Source organism: Erpetoichthys calabaricus, chromosome 3 (assembly GCF_900747795.2).
Source record: "Erpetoichthys calabaricus chromosome 3, fErpCal1.3, whole genome shotgun sequence".
Classification (NCBI taxonomy): Eukaryota; Metazoa; Chordata; class Cladistia; order Polypteriformes; family Polypteridae; genus Erpetoichthys; species Erpetoichthys calabaricus.
Genome location: NC_041396.2, coordinates 32,081,823 through 32,106,228, shown reverse-complemented (window position 1 = coordinate 32,106,228; position 24,406 = coordinate 32,081,823). Strand labels below are relative to the sequence as shown.

General features: G+C 40.0%; 1 protein-coding gene across 2 annotated transcripts in view; it reads left to right on the top strand.

The window, feature by feature from the left end:
• LOC127525818 (trichohyalin-like) overlaps window positions 1-19,357 on the top strand; it is a 39,498-nt gene extending 20,141 nt beyond the window's left edge. For both annotated transcript variants that reach the window (XM_051924392.1, XM_028796561.2), the window contains 6 exons: window positions 216-323; window positions 8,223-8,304; window positions 8,450-8,564; window positions 8,665-8,766; window positions 16,100-16,176; window positions 16,336-19,357. In XM_051924392.1, coding sequence (XP_051780352.1) covers window positions 216-323; window positions 8,223-8,304; window positions 8,450-8,564; window positions 8,665-8,766; window positions 16,100-16,176; window positions 16,336-16,417 — 566 coding nt within the window. In that variant the 3' untranslated portion in view covers window positions 16,418-19,357. The remainder of the gene's footprint in view (window positions 1-215; window positions 324-8,222; window positions 8,305-8,449; window positions 8,565-8,664; window positions 8,767-16,099; window positions 16,177-16,335) is intronic.
• The last annotated feature ends 5,049 nt before the right edge of the window (window positions 19,358-24,406 follow it).

Genomic DNA, 24,406 nt, shown 5'->3' with positions numbered 1-24,406 from the left:
AGTAAGCAGCTAAGTATTTATTCTTCATGGCTTAAAGTAGGTAGATCTCCAAATATAATCATGCATCCAGCAACCATTTGCTGGACAAGTAGAGTCCACTGGGAAGGGTGTGTTTCAAGTAAATTAGTTGATTTTGAAGAGATAGGCTATGCTCTGCAATGACAGTTTACAAACATACTGAGTCATAATAACTGTCTTTCCTCACTTTACCTTAGATAAGCTTTACAATGTGGTGTTCATTGGGGAGAGCAGCGTTGGCAAGACCTCCTTTATTAAGAAATTCTGTAACGGCGTGTTCCGCTTGGACCTCTGTGCCACAGTTGGTAAGTGTTATTGAATCTCTCTTTCTTTAACTCATAAAGATTTAAGGCAGGTTGTTTCTTACAGCGCTCTTCACTGAGGGCAGGTGCAGAGCTCTGTGGCAAGTTCTCAGGTAAAAGTTACTAATTGTATCCAGCAGGGGGAGTTTACTCCCTAGGATTGTGTTCTTTATTGATGCAGAACAGAGCTGATTCATACACATCCCTTTAGTAACCATGGCGGAAATAATTCAGAGCATTATGGTACCAAAATAGAAAAATGTATTTAACTTGCTTCAAAATGTAGCTACCACCCCCAGAATACAATGCATAATTATTTATCCCAGGCTGTAGAGAAGCCAATGGAATGTACAGTCGTCATTTAGTTTCTTCAATGGGGAATGCTGACAGCTATACAAGCAGGGTGTTCATGGCATGGAGATGACTTCTGGCTTCTCTGTGGTTTCTCCTCATTTTATATACTCAAGTTTTAAGTCTTGCCAGATATGCTCAACTGCCAAATGGGCTGTGCTCTTCTCAAACCAGACCTTTTTACACTTGTTCTGATCACTCATGGTCTGTACCTGAAAGTAATGGGACAGACCTGCTTTAATTAACCAACATCCCCCCCATGGAATTCGTTCACAGAGAAAGCTGGAAATGGCAGATAGGGGCTGCCATCTCATTTCTCTGTCAGGTTCTCTCTGTCACCGTATTTGTGTGCTTTGACCTTTACAATAATATATTTGACTAATGTGTTTGAAGTAAACCTCACAGATCACAGTGGCACACTTCAAACCTACTACTACACAAATTAGATTAAGATTTTTTTTAAAAATAGGAAAACAAAGCAGTTTGAAACTGATTAACATAAATGGAACCCAACAATATCTATCCATTAAGTAATTGTGGATCTATGGACTACGGACTCAGTTGACAACAGAGAAGTGGAAAGAAAAAAACTGTAGTCACCAGCATCTTTGGAGAAAATAAACCTCTGGGGGGGGGTCCACGGTCAGTTACTGTATATCAGAGAAAGTCCAAGCCAGACAAGGTCACAATCCTGCAGACATTGACCACCTAGCTGGCCAGCCATGTCTGAGCATTCTACAGCAGAGTCTGTGCTGACAACAGAATGAAACGGATTTGCTGTGTATCTTTAGTTTAAATTATGTAATTGCTATTAGGAGCATATTAACAAAAAAAAATTAAACTTTAAATTTATTACTCTAACATTTCTATACACAGAAATATGTGTGACATATGAACAGTTAAATGCTTTCTCCCTCACTTTTTCGCATCATATCTTCATCTCATATAATGGCATGGAACCATAATGCATTGTACCACTCAGGTGGCAAAATACATCATGGTTAGAGTTGGGGTAAAGTCAGTGCTTGAAGTGCGCTGGTACACACCAGTATTCTGTACTGGCATTTCTCCAGTCCCCATATTTAATGTATGTGTACTGTCAGTTCGGACAACATTAAACCTTTATTTATTTATATAAAAACTAGTCATTTAGCCCGTTACAATAACGGGCGCTAGAACAGTAGTGCATAAAAATTAGTAGGAACAGTCTATATTAAATGGCAAGGAACTTTGACCTCATTCTTTTTGATGGTTGTATTTTTCTTTCTTTCAGCCTTTCTTTTGTTGATGTTTACTTGCTGAGCTGACCGTTCTTCGTGGGCTGCCGCTGTGTATTGTGTGTCTTTAATTTTCTGTGACAGTAATACTGTCTTGTATGTCCGCTGGCTTGTATGTCCGTAATATACCTTTAATTTTCTCTGGCGGTAATACAGGCGTGCACGTCGGTAATATGCCTTTAATCTCGTCTGACAGTAATACTGGCTTGTATTTGGCTGTAATATGAGTCACTGTATTGTGTACCTTTAATTTCCTCTCACAGTAATACTGGTTTGCATTTCCATAAAATGCCTGTAATTTTCTCTGACAGTAATATCGTGCATCACACCGTGCCCCATGCATGCGCACTTCACCAGAAGACACACACACGGACACCTGGACACACACAGGGATTTTATTAAAGAGGATATATATCAGTTGGATTGTGCATAAGGTGCCAGCATTTGAGGGGTACCTCATATAAAGACATGACAGCTGTTACAATGAATAGTACAGGGCATATGAAAAACTGAGAGTTCCATCAGTTACTTTACCAACAACCCGGCCACCACATAAAATACCATCATGCCTGCCAAAGCTGTTTTGCAGCAAAATAAATGAATCACGAAGTTGAACCAGGCCACGACTTTTCTCATCTTGCCATCACAGATGACTTGCATGTTGATGGAATGTCACTGCTCACAATTAACAAAAGCTACTTCTTTCTCACAAGGTGCTCTTATTGGAATATGAATGCAATAAAGTGCTCTGAGTACATTAAGAAAACCAGACATTGCTGCAAATTGCCTTTTTTTGTAAGCAGAAATGTGTTATGTTTTATGTATGTACTCACACACCATATGAAAACTAGATGTAGTGCCTCGTTGCTCAGTTAATGACTTCCAGCACAGCGGGCATGATGGAGTGAAGCTTGGCTGAGATATTCTTGACCTGTCAGTCAGTTCCCTAAGAAGTGACAATAGGTAACTGATATAAATTGACAAAAGAACTAAAAATGTTCTTCAGTGTACAGTAAATACACATTATTGGCCCTATTAAAAGGGAACTAAAACACAGTCTGAGCATCATATTCATCGTTTTTCAGGTGTAATATGGTGTATTTGTCATATCAACATACTTTATGATAGTGGCTCTATGATATGAATTACTATACACACAAGTCATCATTTAGCTGGTTTGACTGCATTTCCCCATTTGATCATGGGTGTTGTCACTTGTTGCATACTGATGAGTCAGAGTTACCATAAATATACACAAGTCCTCCCATCAAGTTTCCTGTCATAAATTCTGAATTTTGTGTGGAAAGTTACATAGGCACATTTTGGGACCCTTTTTTTCAAACACAAATTTTATAAATCTGACCCCAGCCTCTTATTTAAATGTTTATTAATATAGGGTAACAAAATATAAAGGATATCATATTACACCCGCTTCCCGGGTCCTCCCTGCGTGGAGTTTGCATGTTCTCCCCATGTCTGTGTGGGTTTCCTCCGGGCGCTCCGGTTTCCTCCCACAGTCCAAAGACATGCAGGTTAGGTGCTTTGGCGATCTTAAATTATCCCTAGTGTGTGCTTGGTGTGTGGGTGTGTGGGTGTGCGTGCGTGTGTGTGCTTGGTGGGTGTGTGTGTGTGTGTGTGTGTGCGTGTGTTTGTGTGTGTGTGTCCTGCGATGGGCTAGCGCCCTGCCAGAGATTTGTTCCTGCCTTACGCCCTGTGCTGGCTGGGATTGGCTCCAGCAGACCCCCGTGACCCTGTGTTAGGATATAGCGGGTTGGAAAATGACTGACTGACTATATATCAGTTTGGTCCTCCAAGGGGGAGAGACTGCACCCACCCACTGTTATAGCTAAATTTGGTATATCAGAGCTTCTTTGGAACATAGAGTGGATATAACACCCCTCTATCCTCACTACACCCCCACCTCCCATGATTCAGTCTGCAAAACAAAGAGTAAACAGACAGTTCTTTTTTGTCCAATTGGGTAAAGGCATTACGACCACAGGACCTCTCTAATGTTAGTCTCATTTGAATTGTTGAAGGAGTGGAATTTTAATGACGTCGATTCGCATGATACTAGTTTAACTTGAAGTTGTTTTTTTACGGATTTTTCTGTATAAGGTAAAGTCATCATTTTTACTGAGACACAAACACACAGTCTGTTAAAAGTTACTGACATGAGCGATTCAGATGGGACTAACTTTAGAAAAGTCTTCCAATAATAATTACTTTATCCAAGTGGTAAAACTAATCCTGTCCGAATAGGACTTTAGTTAATAGAAATAAAAAAACAGAAAGTAGTCGATGACATAAAGATTCATTCCCTTGCTTTGACACACCGAAATTACATCTGAAGTAACCAGCTCTCTTCGTCAAGACACATAAAACCTCAACTGGAGTCCACATATATGCATTTGAATATATATGTTTTCAGAATATCTCCACCTTTGTGAAGTAGCTTAGTCAGTTAGTGCGTTTTCATGGAAGACCAGGGGATATTCAAAACAGTTTCAAAACCAGGTACCAATCAGGATAAGATATACGAAAAATGCCAACACATTGTGTACACTTTGAAACACAGTGAAGTCATTCATAGAAAAGATGAGAACATATGGAGCAGCTCTCAAACAGAGTGTTAGGGTAAGAAGAGCCTTAGTAAGGGATAACAGCAACAGCAACTCCAAAGCAATGACACCCCTCCAAAATGTGCATAGAACAATGAAAGCGTGTCCACTTCATAATTCTAGCTTGTATCTGAAGATGTCAGCAAAGAAACTTTAATTGAAACACTCATCCCATCTTGGCTGGAGTTTGCCCAAAGGGACGGGAGAAGATTCTATGGTCTGCTCGACCCAGCATTGATCTTTTGGTTCTCAATACAGCAGTATGATTGACACAAACCTAACACAGCATTATCACACTGAGAATACCATCCTTACAGAGAAACATCATCATTTATGGATTCTTCTTTGTGGCAAGGACTGAAATACTCATAATGAGAGAATCAAAAAATGGATGGAGTTAATCACAAAACATAATCTGGGGAAAAAAAACTTTAGCTGTCAAGAGAATTTATCTACCAGAAGGACAATGACCCACAAGACAGGGCAAATGCCCAACTGGAGCAGCAAAAACATTAATGTCCTGGAGAGTCCAAATCAAAGCCCAGATGTCAGTCCAATGGAAGTCTATGGAATGACTTAATGATTACTGTTCATAAATGGTCCCCAACCGACTTGATGGGGCTTCAGCACCTTTATTAAGAGAAAAGTCTATTATTCAGGATGTGCTGAGCTGATAAAGACTTACCTAGAAAGACTTGCAGCTGGAATTGCTGCCAAAATGCTCCTCTGGAGGGGGTAAATTCTTATGTCATGAACTATTTTCTATTTTTCATTTTTAAATTACGTAGAAATACTTTTGATTTATTTTCCCACTTTGACATTAAAAGGTACTTTGTGTTGATAAGTGGCACAAAATCTCACTTTAATACATCATGGTTCCATTCTGTAACACAAAAAACTGTGAAACATTCTGCACGTTGCCTGGTATTTTGCAATTAATTAATTAAGTAATTTTTTTGGAAATACATGGAGTACTCTGAGGGGCGGCACGGTGGCGCAGTGGGTAGCACTGCTGCCTCGCAGTTGGGAGACCTGGGGACCTGGGTTCGCTTCCCAGGTCCTCCCTGCGTGGAGTTTGCACGTTCTCCCCTTGTCTGCATGGGTTTCCTCCGGGCGCTCCGGTTTCCTCCCACAGTCCAAAGACATGCAGGTTAGGTGGATTGGCGATTCTAAATTGGCCCTAGTGTGTGCTTGGTGTTTGTGTGTGTCCTGCGGTGGGTTGGCACCCTGCCCGGGATTGGTTCCTGCCCTGTGTTGGCTGGGATTGGCTCCAGCAGACCCCCGTGACCCTTTGTTTGGATTCAGCGGGTTGGAAAATGGATGGATGGATGGAGTACTGTGACGTAAGCATCACACAAGAACAAACTGTATTGGACGTTGAGATACTGAAAAAGTATTCTACTTACAAACTCTTGTTCTCTCAAAAAGGTCAAAACTGATCTTACAGTAAATTAGTCTCGCTGAAGCCAGATGTGTAATATGTATGCCTGGAAACAACCATGGGTGAAATTTTCTTAAAAGTGAGTGGGAACAATTAGATGGCTCACTGATTGTCACATTTCTAAACCAATCCAGAGCCTTGTGAAGGCAGCACTCAAAGTAGGGGCGGTGATTTTGAACTGCAAAGATTAGAGGTGCTCTTGTTGGTCCATCAGAGAGCAAGCATCTTATTATGAGGAACTGTCTACTGTTGAAAGGTCTCCTAAAAAATGAATTAGCCATACAGTATAAATGTGTGTCATGTGTGCAGAGAGCACATTGCATGTTTTAAAAATAAACCTTCCTGCAGTGTCAGATTTTATGTTGGCATTCGAACTGCATCAATGAATGAATGGTAAACATGAATGATATGCTGTCACAGGTGCTGTTGTTCAGCGTTACGACAATAGTGTAGAGGCTGATGTAAGGGTGAAAGAATTGGTAGCCACGCTCATGAAAATATGAACAGCAAAATATGTATTTGAAGTAAAGGGTGTGCCACGCTCCATCAATAGGACCGCAGTTAAGAGAACTGATAACGAAGTACCACAGGAGAGGCAGATTTCAGTGCTCAAAATCTGTGAAATGACACCAGGAAAGTACAGACAAGACTACACAACATCCACCATCTGACCGCATGTCTAAACAAATAACTAACTAACTTGTTTGTAGTACTAGGGCAGGGGTAGGCAACGTCAGTCCTGGAGAGCCGCAGTGGTTGCAAGTTTTTGTTCCAACCCAGTTTCTTAATGAGCAATCAATTATTGCTGCTGAAACACTTATTGCTTAAGTGATAGTTTGATGCTTCATTTTAGTGGTCTCACTTGTTAAGTCTCCCCGCACTTAATTGCTTATTTCAATCTTAAACAGCTGCATTCAGTGTGTTAATGGCTCCTTATTTAGTAATAAGATGTAAAAGACAAAGCAGCCAGAAGTTCTCCATCTAGCTGCTCATTAAGAAACTGGGTTGGAACAAAAACCTGCAACCACTGCGGCTCTCCAGGACTGACGTTGCCTACCCCTGTACTAGGGTGTTGTACCGTGTTAGCCATTATGAATGTAGAGAAAAGCCAAGCAAAATGACACCTTTTATTGGCTAACTAAAAAGATTACAATATGCAAGCTTTCGAGGCAACTCAGGCCCCTTCTTCAGGCAAGATGTAATCATCTTTACATTTTACATCTTCAGGCAAGATTACATCTTGCCTGAAGACGGGGCCTGAGTTGCTTCGAAAGCTTGCGTATTGTAATCTTTTTAATTATGATTACATCTTGCCTGAAGAAGGGGCCTGAGTTGCCTCGAAAGCTTGCATATTGTAATCTTTTTAGTTAGCCAATAAAAGGTGTCATTTTGCTTGGCTTCTAACTAACTTGTTTAAATAGAAATGCAAATCATTTTAGAACTCTATGCATCAATAGACAGCAATGCTTATCCAAACTCTATTTGCTGTTATAATTACATCTTGCCTGAAGAAGGGGCCTGAGTTGACTCGAAAGCTTGCATATTGTAATCTTTTTCATTAGCCAATAAAAGACGTCATTTTGCTTGACCTCTCATTACATCCATAATGGCTAACATGGTACAACATCTTAGTACTACTGTTATGTCATATAGTGCTGCAATAGTTAAAATGACAGAAATATACCATACTAAACAGAGGCGCTTCTCAAATGTGGTGGGGCCCAATACTTGTGGTTGTCTATGTGTATGTATGTCTGTCTGTCTGTCTCTTCTGTTGCAGTGCTGATTACAACATGCAAATTAATTATTAAGATTCAGTCACCTTGTGCTACTGAGCTCCTGAATGGATAACAGTAATATTAGTTTTTTATTTTCTCTCAGCATCAAGTCTTTAGTTCAGTATCTTTTGCTGTCTCCCCAAAACCCCATTAGGGGTTTAAAATGCACAGACTAGAGAAAATCGGGGAGGGTGTTTTAGAAAAAAGTGAGTGTAGCCTTTGCAATGTAGGATTTTGCCAGTATTCACTACATACTTTTTAACGGGTTCTCCCCAGATGTGTATTCTCGTTTGAGAATCGTATCTGACCCTACAAGACTATTAGTAAATGATTTCCACTTTACTATGAGCAGCCACCGGAAATGGACTGGTGGATGTGGCTTTTAATAAACTGCACTTAGCATGTTCTGCTGTGTCTCCATTATTCTGATGCAGGTATAGACAGCTGTCTTCGGTCATTAACAGTGGGAGGTGAACAATTTGTCCTTCAGCTCTGGGATACAGCTGGCCAGGAAAGGTGCGTAGCTGACCTTGTTGCTAAGGAGGTCAAGGTAATATAAGATATAAGATGCCATGTTGAGATTGTCTTCCTAGAACACTATTAGATACAACTTTTATGGCAGACAGAGCCACTCATGCCTAATTACAACTTTTTTTTTCAGATACCACAGCATCACAAAGCAGATATTCAGGAAGGCAGATGGAATTGTGCTTATGTACGATGTCACATCATCTTGCACTTATGTGGCTGTTCGATACTGGCTCTCCTGCATTGAGGTTAGCATTGGCTTTATATTTGACATACATATCTATAGATGACATGTTCTCAATATTCTATAAAATGCTGATTGAACGACTGGTTAAAACATGATTTCAGGAGGGAACAAATGGAGACCTTCCAGTGTTGCTGTTAGGGAACAAAACAGACATCAGCGAAAAGCGTGAAGTTCAGGTTCAAGAAGGCGGTTCTCTTGCAAAGGTAAGCACTTTAATATTGTTACTGTGGAGTGCAGATAAGGCAGGATTCATAATAGAAAGAACTGGCCCAGGAGCTTTCATGATAGGAGCGTGACTGTTTGTTACTGAACTATTGTACTTTGTAGAACTTTACTGGTAATGGATGGTGGTGTCTTTTTGGAAGTCAGAAGAGAAGCCTACAGAAGTAGCTTATCATGAGTTAGGTGTGGGGTCTGTTGAGTAAATCTAGAACATGACCTACAGAGGTAGACCCATCAGAACAAGAGTTTGAGTGTTTGGGTGTAAAGATTGGCCTCCTTACTGTGGCAGAATAATTCTGAAGCGTTATGTACATAATGTATTGACTTTCTCCATCTTACTTAAATATTTTGAGATGGAGAGGAGAAACAGAGTGTCAGAGATTTAAAGAGCAAACTGAGAGAACAGTTAAGACACTAAGCATATGAGATCAACAAACGAAATCGTGTAGACAAGCAAAATGTGAAGTTAAAAAAACAATATTGGTCAATGTTAGAATATTCAATAAAAAGAATATAGAATGAGTTGATCATGTGCAATGTTACTTTCTTTTTAGAAAATTCAAGTGTCCTTTTGCATCTCTGTCTTCCATGATGTCACACAGCAAGCCCCTCATGTTTGCACATGCACATGCACATGGCCTCATAGCATCTCAGCTTACAAAACAGGAAAGATTATTTTTAGATTAGCCATGAATAGAAAACAATGCAATAAACCATTCGATACAAATATTTTTAAATCGCTTCTTAAACTTTTTGGTAAAACAAAAGTTTTTTCCTCTGCAGTCAGATAAATCAGAAGCTTGACCAGCAGAGGTAGCCCCAGTAAAACAGTAAATAATAAAATGGCTGGGAAAGCCTTTTAAATTTTCAATTGAAACATTTCAAGCATGCTCAGAAGACAAAAATCGGGAGTGGTCTCCCCTAGACTTCCTCGTATACTCAGATATGGAGATGGATATTTGAGAAGTAAACCAGAAGACAATGATTACATTTTTATATTATGTACATTAAAGAACCATCAACAACAGATCAATCAAATTTATAATATATTGAACAATTACTATAAAAGTAAAGTTGAATAAATCAGCATCTGCAGCTGCATGAATAAAAGGTAAAGTACCACTTCCGGTGAGCGGAAATAACCAAAAAGTTGATAGAAATTTACATTTTGTACCTAATACAGGGTGAGGCAGAAAAGATGGACTTTTTTAACAAAATCACAAAATTGTTAATTTTTTCTAACAAAGAAATTTATTGAAAGATTTGAAATAGCATTTGACAAAATCAAGTGTGGAAAAAAACATCTCCCATGTGGTGTCCATTACCACTGATGCATTTCTGAAGGCGTTCATGGAAGTTGGCCTCCACTCTTTTCAACATCGCTCTGTCGATTTGGGCGACTTGCACGCGAATGGCTTCCTTCAGTTCCTCCAATGTACGGGGCTTATGCTCGTATGCATGTGCCTTGAGGTGACGCCACAAGAAATAATCGCACATGGATAAGTCAGAGGACCAAGGAGACCAATGAATGTCACCAAACCTGGAAATGAGGTGAGCAGGGAAGAGAGGGCGAATAACATCCATTGATGCTCTAACTGTGTGGGCTGTCGCCCCATGCTGTTGAAACCACACACGCCGGATGGGAATATGTTTTCGTCATAATTCAGGCAAAAAGAAGTTGTTTATCATCTCGATATAGCGCTCTGAATGATTACTGAGGCCAAGTTCAGAAGAATGCTTCCAAGCAGATCGACTTGGACTGCACAGCAGGGCTAGTCGTACGCTTTCCACATTTTTCAGGGGTACGTGCCGTTCATGTAGCCCCTGGCGGTCTTTTGTTCATTAGTGTACCTCGTGTACGAAGTGCTTTAACCCAATGTAGGATAGTGTTACAAGCGGGAACAGCTTTATTTCTGTGGATATTGAAATGGCAACGAAACTCACGCTGAACTGCGGTAATAGATTGGTTGTTCTTGAGAAAACAGTCGTACACAAAAACGCGGTGTTCTATCGTCCACGGCTCCATGGTTTTCAACTAAAAAGAAAATAAAAAAATGCTAAGACTTCGCGAACCTAACGCCACCTACCGCACATCTCACTCCACCTATAGGTGAGTTCTAGCCATTTCAAAGATGTCTGTCCTTTCTGCTTCACCCTGTACTTGTATACAAAATTTGGTTGACCTAAATGAAAGCATACTCAATCGTGTTTACATACACACACACACACACACAAACACACACAGACACACAGACATAATTCCAAAACATCGAGATTCATCAAAATCTCGACATCGAATTTTTGGACGATTACTTTCCCTATACTTTGTATACGAGAAAGCCAAAATGAAGAACAAGTGCTTAAAGAGCAAAGATCAGATTTTTATTTTTCTGCTGGACAATCACAGGCCAGATGAAGGAATCATTCTAAAAATGACATCACACAGCAGAAGAGTTTATCATTTCATTTAGAACAAACCAATGTTTGCTTTGACGACCTTTCTAGAAAAGCTCTGTGTGATCAATCATACCGCTAATTTAGTCAAGTAACTCATGAGAATAAGTTCACTATTTTGACTCATTGGTCACTTTTGATGGTCAGCTCAGTGCTAGAGCGGGTAGCGGAGCTGCCTTTACAAATGCTTTGTAGCACTTAAGCTGTGACTCCTTTCACAATTTTTCTATGAAATTTGCACATTTTCAGTTTTTATGTGGGTGTGTGTTTTCTCACATTCTAATAGCATGTTGTCTGGTCGATTTTAAATGATTTCATCTGCACTAGTGGTGTTACATCAAGAGCTACTGTCAACAATGCTTTGTGTTCATTATTCTAGCTTCTTCTGACAATGACCTTAAAAAAAGCAGTTTTGAAAAAATGGGTCGCTATATGTAATAGTTTTAGCTTCAGACAATGTGCATTAAATGTTTTTAAGCTATGAGATAGTTGATTAAAAAATGTTATTCAATATTTAGAAGTTTTTTCAGGTCAGCTTTAGTTTACATTAAAAAAGTAAAAATCAAGCAATGTTTTATGTTTGATAAGAAAATCAAAGCATGCATTAATAAAGCATATCTGTGATGCTCCTGCAGTCCCTTCAAGCAAAATTTCCAACATTCAGGAAGTGCTAAACGGATGAATGGAAAATTCTAAAAGCACACTTAATAGTTAATATCCATCCACCCACTCAAACCACTGTGTGGGTCAAGGACAGCCAGAGATGAATCAAAGCCTCTCTTGTATAAGACACAAAAACATCACAAAGACGCACATATCCAGAGCCAAACTGGCATGCTCACTCAACATTTAATGATGCCAACGGCCCTGAGAACAAGCCTTGGGACAGAACTGCAGTCCTCAGAAAAAAATAATTTAAACAAAATGAGAACATAAACTCCATACACAAGGCTTCTAAACCCAGAGTTCGGCCTGAGATACCAACGCTGTTGTGCAGCACTTCTGCTCAAACACAAGCATATGGAGTACTAAATGTTCTGTAAAAGTTTAATTTTGCATGTACGTAAAATGCCACAGTTTTACAAATGATTTAAGCATATTCCTTTACAATGGTGGAATATAACATTCACTAGACAGGTGCAGCTTTATGTTCACTAGGCAGTGCTAAGTATTTTTATATTAAGTTTCTGTTAACAAACATCTTAAGACAGGAACTGAGAGGGTATCCTTATCACAACTGTTAAGTGTTCATTTTCTACAATAAGTCCTTTTCTTTGGGTCTTGTAAGGCGTGCTTTGTTTGCAGTTGATTTAAAGATATGGCATGACAAAGCCACATGTCTGAATTAAGAAAAAAAATGATTTAACAATTATACATGCCAAAATATGTAAAGGTTAGGCTCATTGTTATGGCGTAGTGGATAAGAAGCTGGGCTGTAAAGCACAACGATGGTAGCTCAATATCCACCTCTGTATGACCTGTGGACGTCAAATAACCGACCAGTGTAGATGTAAACAGATATAATATGTTTTTAATTGTGTCAAACTGTTCATGAAAGGTGCTTTAACCTTTAAGGTTCTTTTTAGATCAGTAGACAAATTAATCCTGAGAATGCCTAAATCATTAGCCTTGATTTGCATGTACACCCCGAGGTACTTACCTGTTTAACATTCACTTATCACTCATTCTCATCACAGATGGCAAAGGCTGAGGATGGATACCTCAGTGTCAATACCAATGACTGAATTGCTACCCTTGAAAGGGCTACATTTTCAAACTACCTTAGCAAAGGCCAAGAGCTGATCTCCTGCTGGGACTTCCCAGATTACAAATTTATCATATTAACAATAAGGTAAAGGCTGGCTATGTCAGCATCAATATTTCAGCAGAGGCCAGAAGCTGGCTACCTCATTGTTACCCCGGAAAGGGCTGCATAATTCTAACAGAACAAACACAGCTTGCGCCTGAAGTGACATGTAAGACATACTCCAACGAGGCCAGGAGATTCTCCTGCCAGGTTACCTTAAACCTTTAATTTCCGTGGTCTCTACTTTTAAAAGAACTAAACAAATAACAAATCACTCATACAACCACACAGGCGCAGACGGTATCAATAAACAAGGCAGGTTTCAGCAAATTGATATTCAAATTCGAATTTAATCATTATTTATGTTTATTTGCAGAGAAATAATTCATACTAGAAGTCAAAACTAGAAGAAAACATACAACCTGAACCATTAAAATCCTTGTTCATAAAAGGAGGCGTTACTTCAGTATAATCAAGAAAGAGATGGCTGTGTAATTTAAAGAGTCTGTTCTTCTTAATCCAACTAAAGTGTTCTTTAAATGCATGCAACACCATGGCACGGCCTTCTTCTCCTTCATTGGGGCACATTTTAGGTGGCATTTAACCTTGGGCTGCATGGCAGCTCAATCTTTCTATTTTTTTTTTTGTAAAAGTTACTTTAATTTAGACATTACAAAATACAATTCACAACTATTCCATCACCCTATTCAAGTAAAACAGTTTTGTTAAGTGTGGAATATAGCCCCGATACAGACAGACACACAAGTCCTAAAGCACACGCTTTTATTTCTCTTTTTGTTGCCCCTTCAGCACAAAGCACAAATCAGTAGACATCAACACTATTGCTCTGTCCCTTCTTTCTCTTTCTTTCTTTTCTTCTCTTTGTCTATTCTTCTGCAACCTCCATTCCTCTCCTGCAAGCTCTGTCCTCCACCTCCCGACTCCGGCTCTCTGAATGGGACGAGGCGGCCTCCTTTATACTGTGCCTGGAAGCACTCCAGGTGCTCTCTGATGATCCTAGTGTGGTGGAAGTGCTACAGTCCGGGGCCCCAGAACTGACCAGGTACCCCCAGGGGGTTTGCCCTCTCGTATCCCAGGGGAAGTATTATTATGGCCATATCCTCTGCCCCGGTACTTCCATCAGAAGGGAGTCCCGACCAGGCAAGACCCAAGCCATCTGTCACATAAGGAACAGTCATGTTAAAGAACAGTCATTTTCCATTTTCATTAATTAACCAAAGACCATAATCCCTCCTAAACATTGGCCCTAACATCCATACTACACACATACTGTATATTTTGGATTTTAACTCAGTTCCCATTAAAGCTCTATTTCTCATTTCCCAAAGTCCACAAGCCCTTCCACCTTAGCTGCTGTGAAACCCCACTTCTCAAAATCATCTGCCTCTCCTAAACACTGCGTAGCGTCAGCCTCACACCAATAGAGGGGCTTTCTTTGATATGTGGCTTGTGGCTGTTTTTAAGAAGTTATATCTGTCAAAAGTGGACGCCTGAGAATTTACCCTTGGTTGTTGCTACCTGTCGACCTGATTATTTTAAGCAAGTTATGACATACAAGTTAAACAATAAAATCCCCAAAATCTCCTATTTCACATTGTCACACAAGCATAGACACACTGGTTAGATTAGCACAGCTTAAACATAATCATACCAATAAATAATAACACTTTTTCCTATACATTTATACATATCCTTCCCATATGAGCATTTTTATTACTCTTTAATTTAATATTGTTTTTTGTATCAGTATGCTGCTGCTGGAGTATGTGAATTTCCCCTTGGAATTAATAAAGTATCTATCTATCTATCTATCTATCTATCTATCTATCTATCTATCTATCTATCTATCTATCTATCTATCTATCTATCTATCTATCTATCTAATTCATGCCTCATTTGCATCCCAGAATTCAACACTCTGTTCAAACTCATTGTTATCCTGTCACTTTATTTTATCTGATGGTTCAGAAGCGGAACAGATGTAACGGACCCCTTTTCTAAAGTTGTCTGAAACTTGGCCCACAATGCCTTCTAAAACGTTTACTTCTAGACCTTTGTAAGCCCATCTTTTCTGTCTCATGTCAGAAGTCTGACTCTGCAACTTCTGCTCCATTTCTACTGGCAGCATGATGTCACTGCTTTCTTGCTGGGTCCTTTTTACAAAAGCAGTGCTAGTTTTCCCTTAAAAGCTACAACTTATCTAAGTTATCCTAAAATCTAACACATAAGTTAAATATTGCATGTCTTATTTAATAAACTGAAAAAACTTCGATCTCATCCTCATTACAATATGTAAATAAACTTGTGTCTATAACTGTTGGGATAGTGTTCACTAAAGAAAGGTACTATAAAAAATAAAATGGCTTGGCTGCTTTGTTTGGTGACTCTTAGCCTGGTGTGACTGAGTGTGTAATGGGAAACACTGGAATGATCGTGCATGACAATTTGTGTTGCTGGATCAGCTGAAGCGCTCCTGAACCTGGACTGTATTAAGTGGGTTTAAAAGGGGTGGATGATAAGTAAGTATTATGAGAGCACGGTGTATATTGCATTGTTGCTTCACACCATTTTGATTCTAGTTCAGTCCGTGGATGTAGAGTTTACATATAGGCCCAGTGTTCAGATGACTGTCATTTTGAGACCAAGGAGTCGATCCGGGGCCCCCCGGACGCCGGGGCCCTAGGTGGTCGCCTACTTCGCTTATGCCTAAGGCCGGGCCTGATTGGGACAAATAATGCTGTAGTATATTTAAGTATATATGACAATTACTCACTCGGACAATTTGTTTTGGGGGCCCCCAAGAAGGCGGGGGCCCTAAGCTATAGCTTGTGTAGCTTATACGTAAATCCCGCACTGACCGGAGATCCACACAGGGTTGCTTCCTGAGGTAGGCTCTGGTGGGCATGAACTGGAAAATGTAGATTTATAAAATGAATGTATAAATAATAAAATGCTATTTACCTTGATATACTGTAGCCTTTGCAAGCTTTTGAACAGATCATCTGACCAGTTTCTCTCTTTCTGTTTTAAAGGAGTACGGCTTTCAGTTCATGGAGTGCAGTGCTGCCTCTGGGTACAACGTCAATGAGTCAATGGCGAGCTTGGCTAGGTAAGTCATACTCCATAATCATGTCCATCTAAAATTTTTTACCCTCAACCCTGAAACATATTGCTTACAGATGCTCAGATTCTCTGTTTGCTATCAGTGTTTAGCCCATGTGTCTAATGTAAATTTTGCCATCCTGACTGTAGATATTTTTTCCCCCAGGGCACTGAAGGAGAAAGAAGATATGATGAAAGAAAATACCAATGTGGTGGAAGTAATGCCCAAAAAATCAAGTTGCTGTTAGCCATGGATACAAGTTCCACTCTGCCTTCTGCTTAACCCACTGCCACACGTGCTGTGGGCTCAGTTTCCTTTCAGTGAGATGATTTTTATGAACCATTGCCTTCATTTCGCTACACAAGATAATGGCGAAAAGTGAAAGATGTCTATCAGCGCTAATGATTTCCCTCTCATTCAGTGCTTGCTTCTGTGATTTTAGAAGAGTTTCAAGCAACAGCTTTCTTTAAAAGCCCCCTTTGTACCCATTGAGCATATATAGAGTATGTCAAGTTGGAATCTTAAGAAGGGTTGAAAGTGAATCTGAATCACAAAGAGAGGATAAACATGAAGGACCATTCAGGAAATTAAAACATTAGGAAAACTCGAATACAGACAGACCATTAAGCCCAACAACACTCACTAATCCTATCAACAGAATTTCTCCAAAATAACATCAAGATGAGTGCAAAATAACGTCAAGTTGAGTATAGAGAGTGTGTAAAAAATGTCAGAGGCAGATAGATTCTGTTACTTGGTTTGAGCCATAAAGAAATTTGAACTACTCTACCTGAGCCATAAATGGACACAAAGGCACATATGTAGATTTGGATTTATGGACATAATGTCTGAAACTTCATATTCCAAGCTGTTTCAGGTGGACTAAAAGAGAAACTATAAAACATTTGTATAAATAAAGTCAATTTTTTTTGTCACAGCTTACAAAATCATCATATACCCATTCTCTCCACAAACACACAATGGACTAGTTCTCCATCTAGAGTGAAGTATAGTTTTATAAATAGTATAATATTTAATTTAATAGCATAAATACATCAGTTAAAATTAATGATTCCTTTCCAACAGTCATTGATATATTTATATAACAATATTAACACTTCTGGAGGTTATATATAGAATGGATTGATCCAAGAGGAAACGAGTGCGTAATCGTACTGTGCCCATGTAAACTGGTTGCTCAGTTAAAGAGCTAATCTGATGTTAAGATACAGCTTGGTGTGAGTCATGGAGAACATATAGTGTAGTTTTTGAAATTCAGGGGCATTCAGACTGGATAATTCCTACAATGAGCATATAACATTAATGGATGTGTAGGTTCAACCAATTTGTTTTTTTTTTCTTCAATGAATGAATGAATGTTGAATTATTGTCATTCCTAGATGAATGGGTGAGTGGGTACCTAAAACAGCCAGTATACTTGTAGGTTCATTGTCAGAAATGTAATTATTACAATATGCCAGTAAACATTTACAGACTAGAACCATAAATACTGCAGTTTTATATAAGAAGGTCTTAGAATGCTGTACTGCCAAAATCTCATTTAGGGTTGTGGCATGGCCTTAAGTCTATCCTACTGTAGATGCATCTGGTGTAATGCAGGAAAGAGTCCAGGACAGGGCGCCAGTCCATTGTAGGGAATACTCACCGATAGGCCAACACTTGTACTCATACAGGGGCAAATTGGGAATCAACCATTGACTTTACTTGCATATCCTTTGGAATTTGGGAAAGAAACCTGAAGAAAGAGTTCAGTGTGGAAAATCCATACAGATCGCAGAAAATGTCTACACAGTTCGGACACTGGATCTGTGAAGCAGCTTTGATAGCCGCTATGGGACAGTGCCATCACTGGCAAAACAAAACATTATTGGCTAATCCTAACTTTGCCCTTACTTTACTCACTAATAAAATGAAATCCATCCATCCATTATCCAACCCGCTATATTCTAACTACATGGTCACGGGGGTCTGCTGGAGCCAATCCCAGCCAACACAGGGCGCAAGGCAGGAAACAAACCCTGGGCAGGGTGCCAGCCCACCGCAGAATAAAATGAAATGTATTTTAAAAAATTATATGTGTAGGAAAGCTGAGGTTATTCTTTCATTTTTGAAACTTGTTTCCTAAATTGCATTGTGCCTTTAATGAATAGTGCTTCAGAGTACACGCATCAATGCTTTTTATATTAATGAGCAGAGTGATTGTAAGTATGACAGATTTAATTGCTGATTTAATAAATGATAATTTACTTACAGTAAATCTCTCAGACCTCCTAGAAGTGGGTACCTATTAGTCTATTCCCACAGGAAAGATGAACTCTGACAGGAAAGACAAAGATCTTCAGGCCTACTGGGTTGGAATGTTGTCACATATAAATGAATTTACATTGTAGGCATGTAAAATAACTTGTGATCAAAATTTGCAACACAATTTTGGTTTAAATTCCCAGAGCAGCATTGATAATATGGAGGAAAAAAAGAGAGATGCTTGTGATCTTTTCATAGAATAAAAAAAATGCAAAGTTAGTTCAGGTGGAGATTTATTAATCTGTCAGTCTTTGATTTACGCAAAACAATCTAAGTATAATTTATGATGCATGAAGAGTAATAGGTAATAATGTGAACAATTTACGAGGGACGTTCAAAAAGTTTCTGCACTTTTTTAAACTCTGTTTATTAGTAACTTCAATAACAAATGACATCACTTTTCTACATAGTTATCTTCGTTTGCGATGCAATTTTCCAAGCGTCATACCAACTTTTTAATGCCCAATTACTACTCCTCCTGCCTTCACCATTTCCAACAAAAATACAAAAGTGCGAAAACTTTTTGAACATCCCTCAAACTTTATGGTCTGAATGAGCACCCTTTTAAACAAAGAATGAATATTTATTTATTTTGAATGTTGCTAGCACCACTGTTTTCATGTTGTAGATCTCTGGATGAAATACAGTATTTGCCTTGGATACTTGTCCATTTTTCTGCACATTTACTTTTTTAAATCTTAAAATAATATACAATATAAAATAAAATGTTTCTAATTTAAGTATATAATAATAGCAAAAAGCCAGCAAAAAATTAATGTATTCATATCTGAGAAATATGGTGTGTGCATCATGGCTACTTTTTAAAAATTTTTGTACATATAAAGATGTTTATAAAAATGAATAGTGTCCTGTGCTGTATTCTGTCAGTCCATGTTACAATAGACTTCTCTTATCAATTGTGTACGACTTTCCTTGCAAATATCTAGGTTTGTCATTTGAGCCCTTTCTTGTTTGCAATGGTGATGGACAGGTTGACAGACTAGATTAGACAGGAGTCCCCGTGGACTTTTTGCTGATGACATTGTGATCTGTAGTGATAATAGGGAGCAGGTTGAGGAGACCCTGGAGAGGTGGAGATATGCTCTAGAGAGGAGAGGAATAAAGGTCAGTAGGAATAAGACAGAATACATGTGTGTGAATGATAGGGAGGTCAGTGGAATGGTGAGGATGCAAGGAGTAGAGTTGGCGAAGGTGGATGAGTTTAAATACTTGGGATCAACAGTACAGAGTAATGGGGATTGTGGAAGAGAGGTGAAAAAGAAAGTGCAGGCAGGGTGGAATGGGTGGAGAAGAGTGACAGGAGTAATTTGTTACAGTCGGGTATCAGCAAGAGTGAAAGGGGAGGTCTACAGGACGGTAGTGAGACCAGCTATTCTATATGGGTTGGAGACGTTGGCACTAACCAAAAAACAGGAGACAGAGCTGGAGGTAGCAGAGTTAAAGATGCTAAGATTTGCATTGGGTGTGACGAGGATGGATCCATATTACTAACCGAGAATGCTAAACCGGATGGACGCAGGGACATCCGGCCATGGGCCGTAGCCGCAAAAAGACGTACTGCGCAGGCGCAAGAAATGAGGGGCCGCGAGAGGCGGATGAGGGGCCGCGAGAGGCGGACAAGACCACAGAAAAAAGGAGTGAGCAAAGAAAAAAGAAGACAAAGAAATGAGACGCCGCAAGCACAGAAAAAAGGAAAAGGCAAAGAAAAAAGTAGTCAAAGGCAGGCGCCGCACGAAACCCATTGCACACGAAACTAGCACACAAAAAAAAAAGAAGACGCTCGCGCACAACAGCAAGGCCCCCCCCCCCCCCTACAGGCACCGGACGGGACACACACCAAGAGGGGGATTTAACAAGCCCCTGGAACACAAAAAAAAAGAACACAAAACCACCCCACACACCCAACAAGTAACGGACGGAACACACACAAAGAGGGGGATTCAACAAGCCCCTGGAACACAAAACGAAAGAAGACGCTCGCGCAACAACAATCCTCACCCACCCCACCCTCCCCATCAATAAGAAGTGACACCCAAAGCCACATATCTAAAGGAAACGTCCATATTAAACATACGTCATCTCAACACCTTCACACTAGGCAGCATAGGTGGATCTCCTTAAAATAAAGCACTATTAACCGTTCAACTGGAGAAAAGGCTCCATATTAACAGTGAGTGCGATCCTCCTTATTACTTATCCATATTTCGCACGCTGAGGAACAAACAAGTCATGAATACACGGTCACGGGTACAAAACGATTCGGATCGGATAACGGGACAAAACACACGAACACGAATGAAACAAAAAAATACACGGCGGCGCATACAACGCGCTTCGGAAACTCCGTGAGAAAAAATGTCTCGGATCAAAAAACGCAAAACTCAAGTAACCCCGTTACAGAGACGTGCCCAAATGGACAGACACATTGAACGTAGACACATACAGCGCGCGTCTCAAAGTGCTGCATCGAAACAAGCACGATTTCAAAAGAAAGAGCTCGCGTCTCAGACATACAAAAAAGGGAGCGAAGAGACAGAATAAATGAATGCAGAAGAGTACAACGCGCATATGACCGGCCAGAAAACAAGCAAGCAAGACTCCAAAAGGAGAAAGCTCAACTGACCGACATACAAAAACGGACAAGGCACGATACAAACAATGCACGACGTAGAGTGAAACGGACTTTGCGGAAAGCGGAGGCGAATCAATTAAAAATCAAAAACAGCGCGTCACAAATAATGGACATGCAACAACGCGGCACTCAAACACCACAAGCAAAACCTGCCCGTCGCAGACATCAACGCCAGACGTCTGCTAAACGCTTACGCCAGTTGGCTGACAACGCCTTCAATAATGAGTCCACTATTGAGGAAAATTCATTGGGATTAATGAATGTCATTTGCAATCATTGTCATTCATTTAACCTCCCAGAAGAAACAACTGGCAATACAAATAATGAATTTACACGTTGTTGTCAAAAGGGTCAGATTAGACTGCCTCCTTTACATTCATATCCTGAATATCTACAGAAGCTTCTAACTAACGATGTGCCTGAAAGTAAAAACTTTATGAACTGCATTAGATCCTACAATAGTTCATTTGCTTTTGCATCTACCGGAGTACATATCAGGCCACCAAAAGGCAATGGCCCATACTGCTTTCGCATATGTGGTTAACACAATGCACTATATTATGTCCAAAAATATTAATGTTAATCACATTAATAACCAGGTCATTTCATTACTTCCTGGAGAGACACGGCTCTTTCTAAGCTCTGACAAAGTTGACTCTGATGACGACAATGAACATCTGAATTTCCCCTTAGAATATTTGAACACTATTAACCCGGACGGATGACCACAACACAACCTTACCCTTAAAAACGGAACAATAATCATGCTATTAAGAAACCTTAACACTAAACAGGGTTTATGCAATGGCACACGGTTAGTCGTCAACACCATGACACACAATGTTATTCAAGCAACAGTTCTTTCAGATTCACATGCTAACAATACTGTTCTCATTCCTAGAATTGACCTTACGAGTTCTGACCTAGAATTACCTTTTACATTGAAACACCGACAGTTCCCCATTAAACCTGCATTTGCCATGACCATCAACAAATCACAAGGACAAACCATGGACAAGGTTGGCATCTACCTCTCTGAACCCGTTTTTGGACATGGACAACTTTATGTTGCCTTCTCACGTGTTCGATGTTCATCTGACGTTAAAGTTAAAGTTAAAAATGATCCATGCCAAGGAAGACTCATTCAAAGACAAGACACCATCTTTACTACTAATGTTGTATACAAAGAAATATTCCAATAAAACATTACTCTATGCCAAACACTCTATTTTTTATTTATATAGGCATCATCCAAACCTGCACACTATTCTATATCTAATTCATACATCTCACTCTTTGTCATGCCCCAACGCCAGGGGTTGGCGAGCGAAGCGAGCAGGGGGTGGAGCCCCCTAGTAGGATTAGAAATGAGTACATTAGAGGGTCAGCCCATGTTGGACGGTTGGAAGATAAAGTCAGAGAAGCGAGATTGCATTGGTTTGGACATGTGCAGAGGAGAGATGCTGGGTATATTGGGAGAAGGATGCTAAGGATAGAACTGCCAGGGAAGAGGAAAAGAGAAAGGCCTAAGTGAAGGTTTATGGATGTGGTGAGAGAGGACATGCAGGTGATGGGGGTAACAGAGCAAGATGCGGAGGACAGAAAGATATGGAAGAAGATGATCCGCTGTGGCAACCCGTAATGGGAGCAGCCGAAAGAAGAAGAAGAAGAAGAAATTGTTCTATGCTATTCACCTATTTACAGTTGTCCAGATTACATTCTGTGATGCCCAACTGTACACAGTTCAGGACTTGCATAACAGCATTACAAGATGAAGTAAAGTAAAAGGCAGCCTTACTCCTTCCTCGGTCCTTGATTTTAATATATTGTAAGAAAGTTCTGTTATTTTGTTCACCCCATGCATTTACAACTCTTCCAGAACACATTATCAGCATACAAAAGAAAAATAAAAACAGAAGGGTAGACTAACCCTAAACTTAATTCTATTTATCCTTGTTCACATTTTACCTAACTGTTAAAAATTAATCACATCTGATGGCTCATAAAATGTTTGCTGCATCAAATACATTTAATTTTAAATATTTTACACACTAGACACAAATTACTATTTAGAGCTTGTGGCCCACCAGAGGGTGTTCTGCCACCCAAACCCGACTTCAGGGTACATGTTTTTATTTTTTATTCTTTTTCGCTTTCCCCCAGTTCCCACGTGTACAGAACAGTTATAGCACAAGTCAAAAGCACATTTCCCTTCTTTATTTTCCTTCTCTTCTTTCTCTCTCTTTGCCTCCACTCCTCCTGGCAAGCTTCGTCTTCTCCCACCCGACCCTGGATCCTGGAGTAGTGGCTGCTGGCTCTTTTCATAAGGAACCCAGAAGTGCTCCAGCTGCTCGTTGGTCTACTTCCAGCATCACTTACGGGTGTTGCGGAAGTACTGCAATCAAGGGCACAGCAGCAGCTGCAACACCCCCTGGTGGCACCCATGGAACCCAACAGGGCTTCACCAAACTCCAGCTCCCATAGAGCCCTGCGAGAGTCCAAGTCACCACTGCAACCCAGGGGGGCTGCCACCTAGCATTCCAGGGGAGGTAATGCTCTGGATAGGCTTTCTCCCCCGGTCCTTCCAGCATAGAGGCGTCCCAGCTAGGCAAGGACCCCGGTCGTACACCTCAACCTATCCCAAACACTAGTGTAAGTGAGTGTACACATTTTCTCTAAAAGGTCTTTTCATAATTCTTTCAGATATACTTTACACATTATTAACTAGCAAAACAAGTACATGAAGAGGAGATTAAATGGCAGAAAAAGCAAGATGGGTAAAGCATCATGAGAGGAAGAAAAAATAAAATCAGATTCATAGAAAAACATGAGTTGAATATAAATGGTACAAGATTGTCGCTCAAGGCAATAACAGTTCCTATCATAAAATGCATAGCAATTTTCTTATCAACTGAAAAAAATAAAACAAGATAGAAGAAGCACAGAGCAACACGATGGCACAGTGGTGCCTCACAGACTCCGAGTCTGAAGTGTGTGCCCGTTCAGGGCCATTGTGAAGTGAGCAAGCTCTTCCTGTGTCTATGGGAGGTTTTTCTTTGGGCATTCAGGTTTTCTTCCAGCTTCCTGAAAGATATGTGGGTGGGTTTGATTAAATGTGTCAACCAGGTCTGCATAGGACCGCCACTCTGTCCAAAATGGTTTCCTGCCTTGTGCCCAGTACTACTGGATAAGCCTCTGGCCCCTCACAGCCCTGTACTGAACTGAGATGATCTGAGAATGTTGTGTTATCTTAGAATG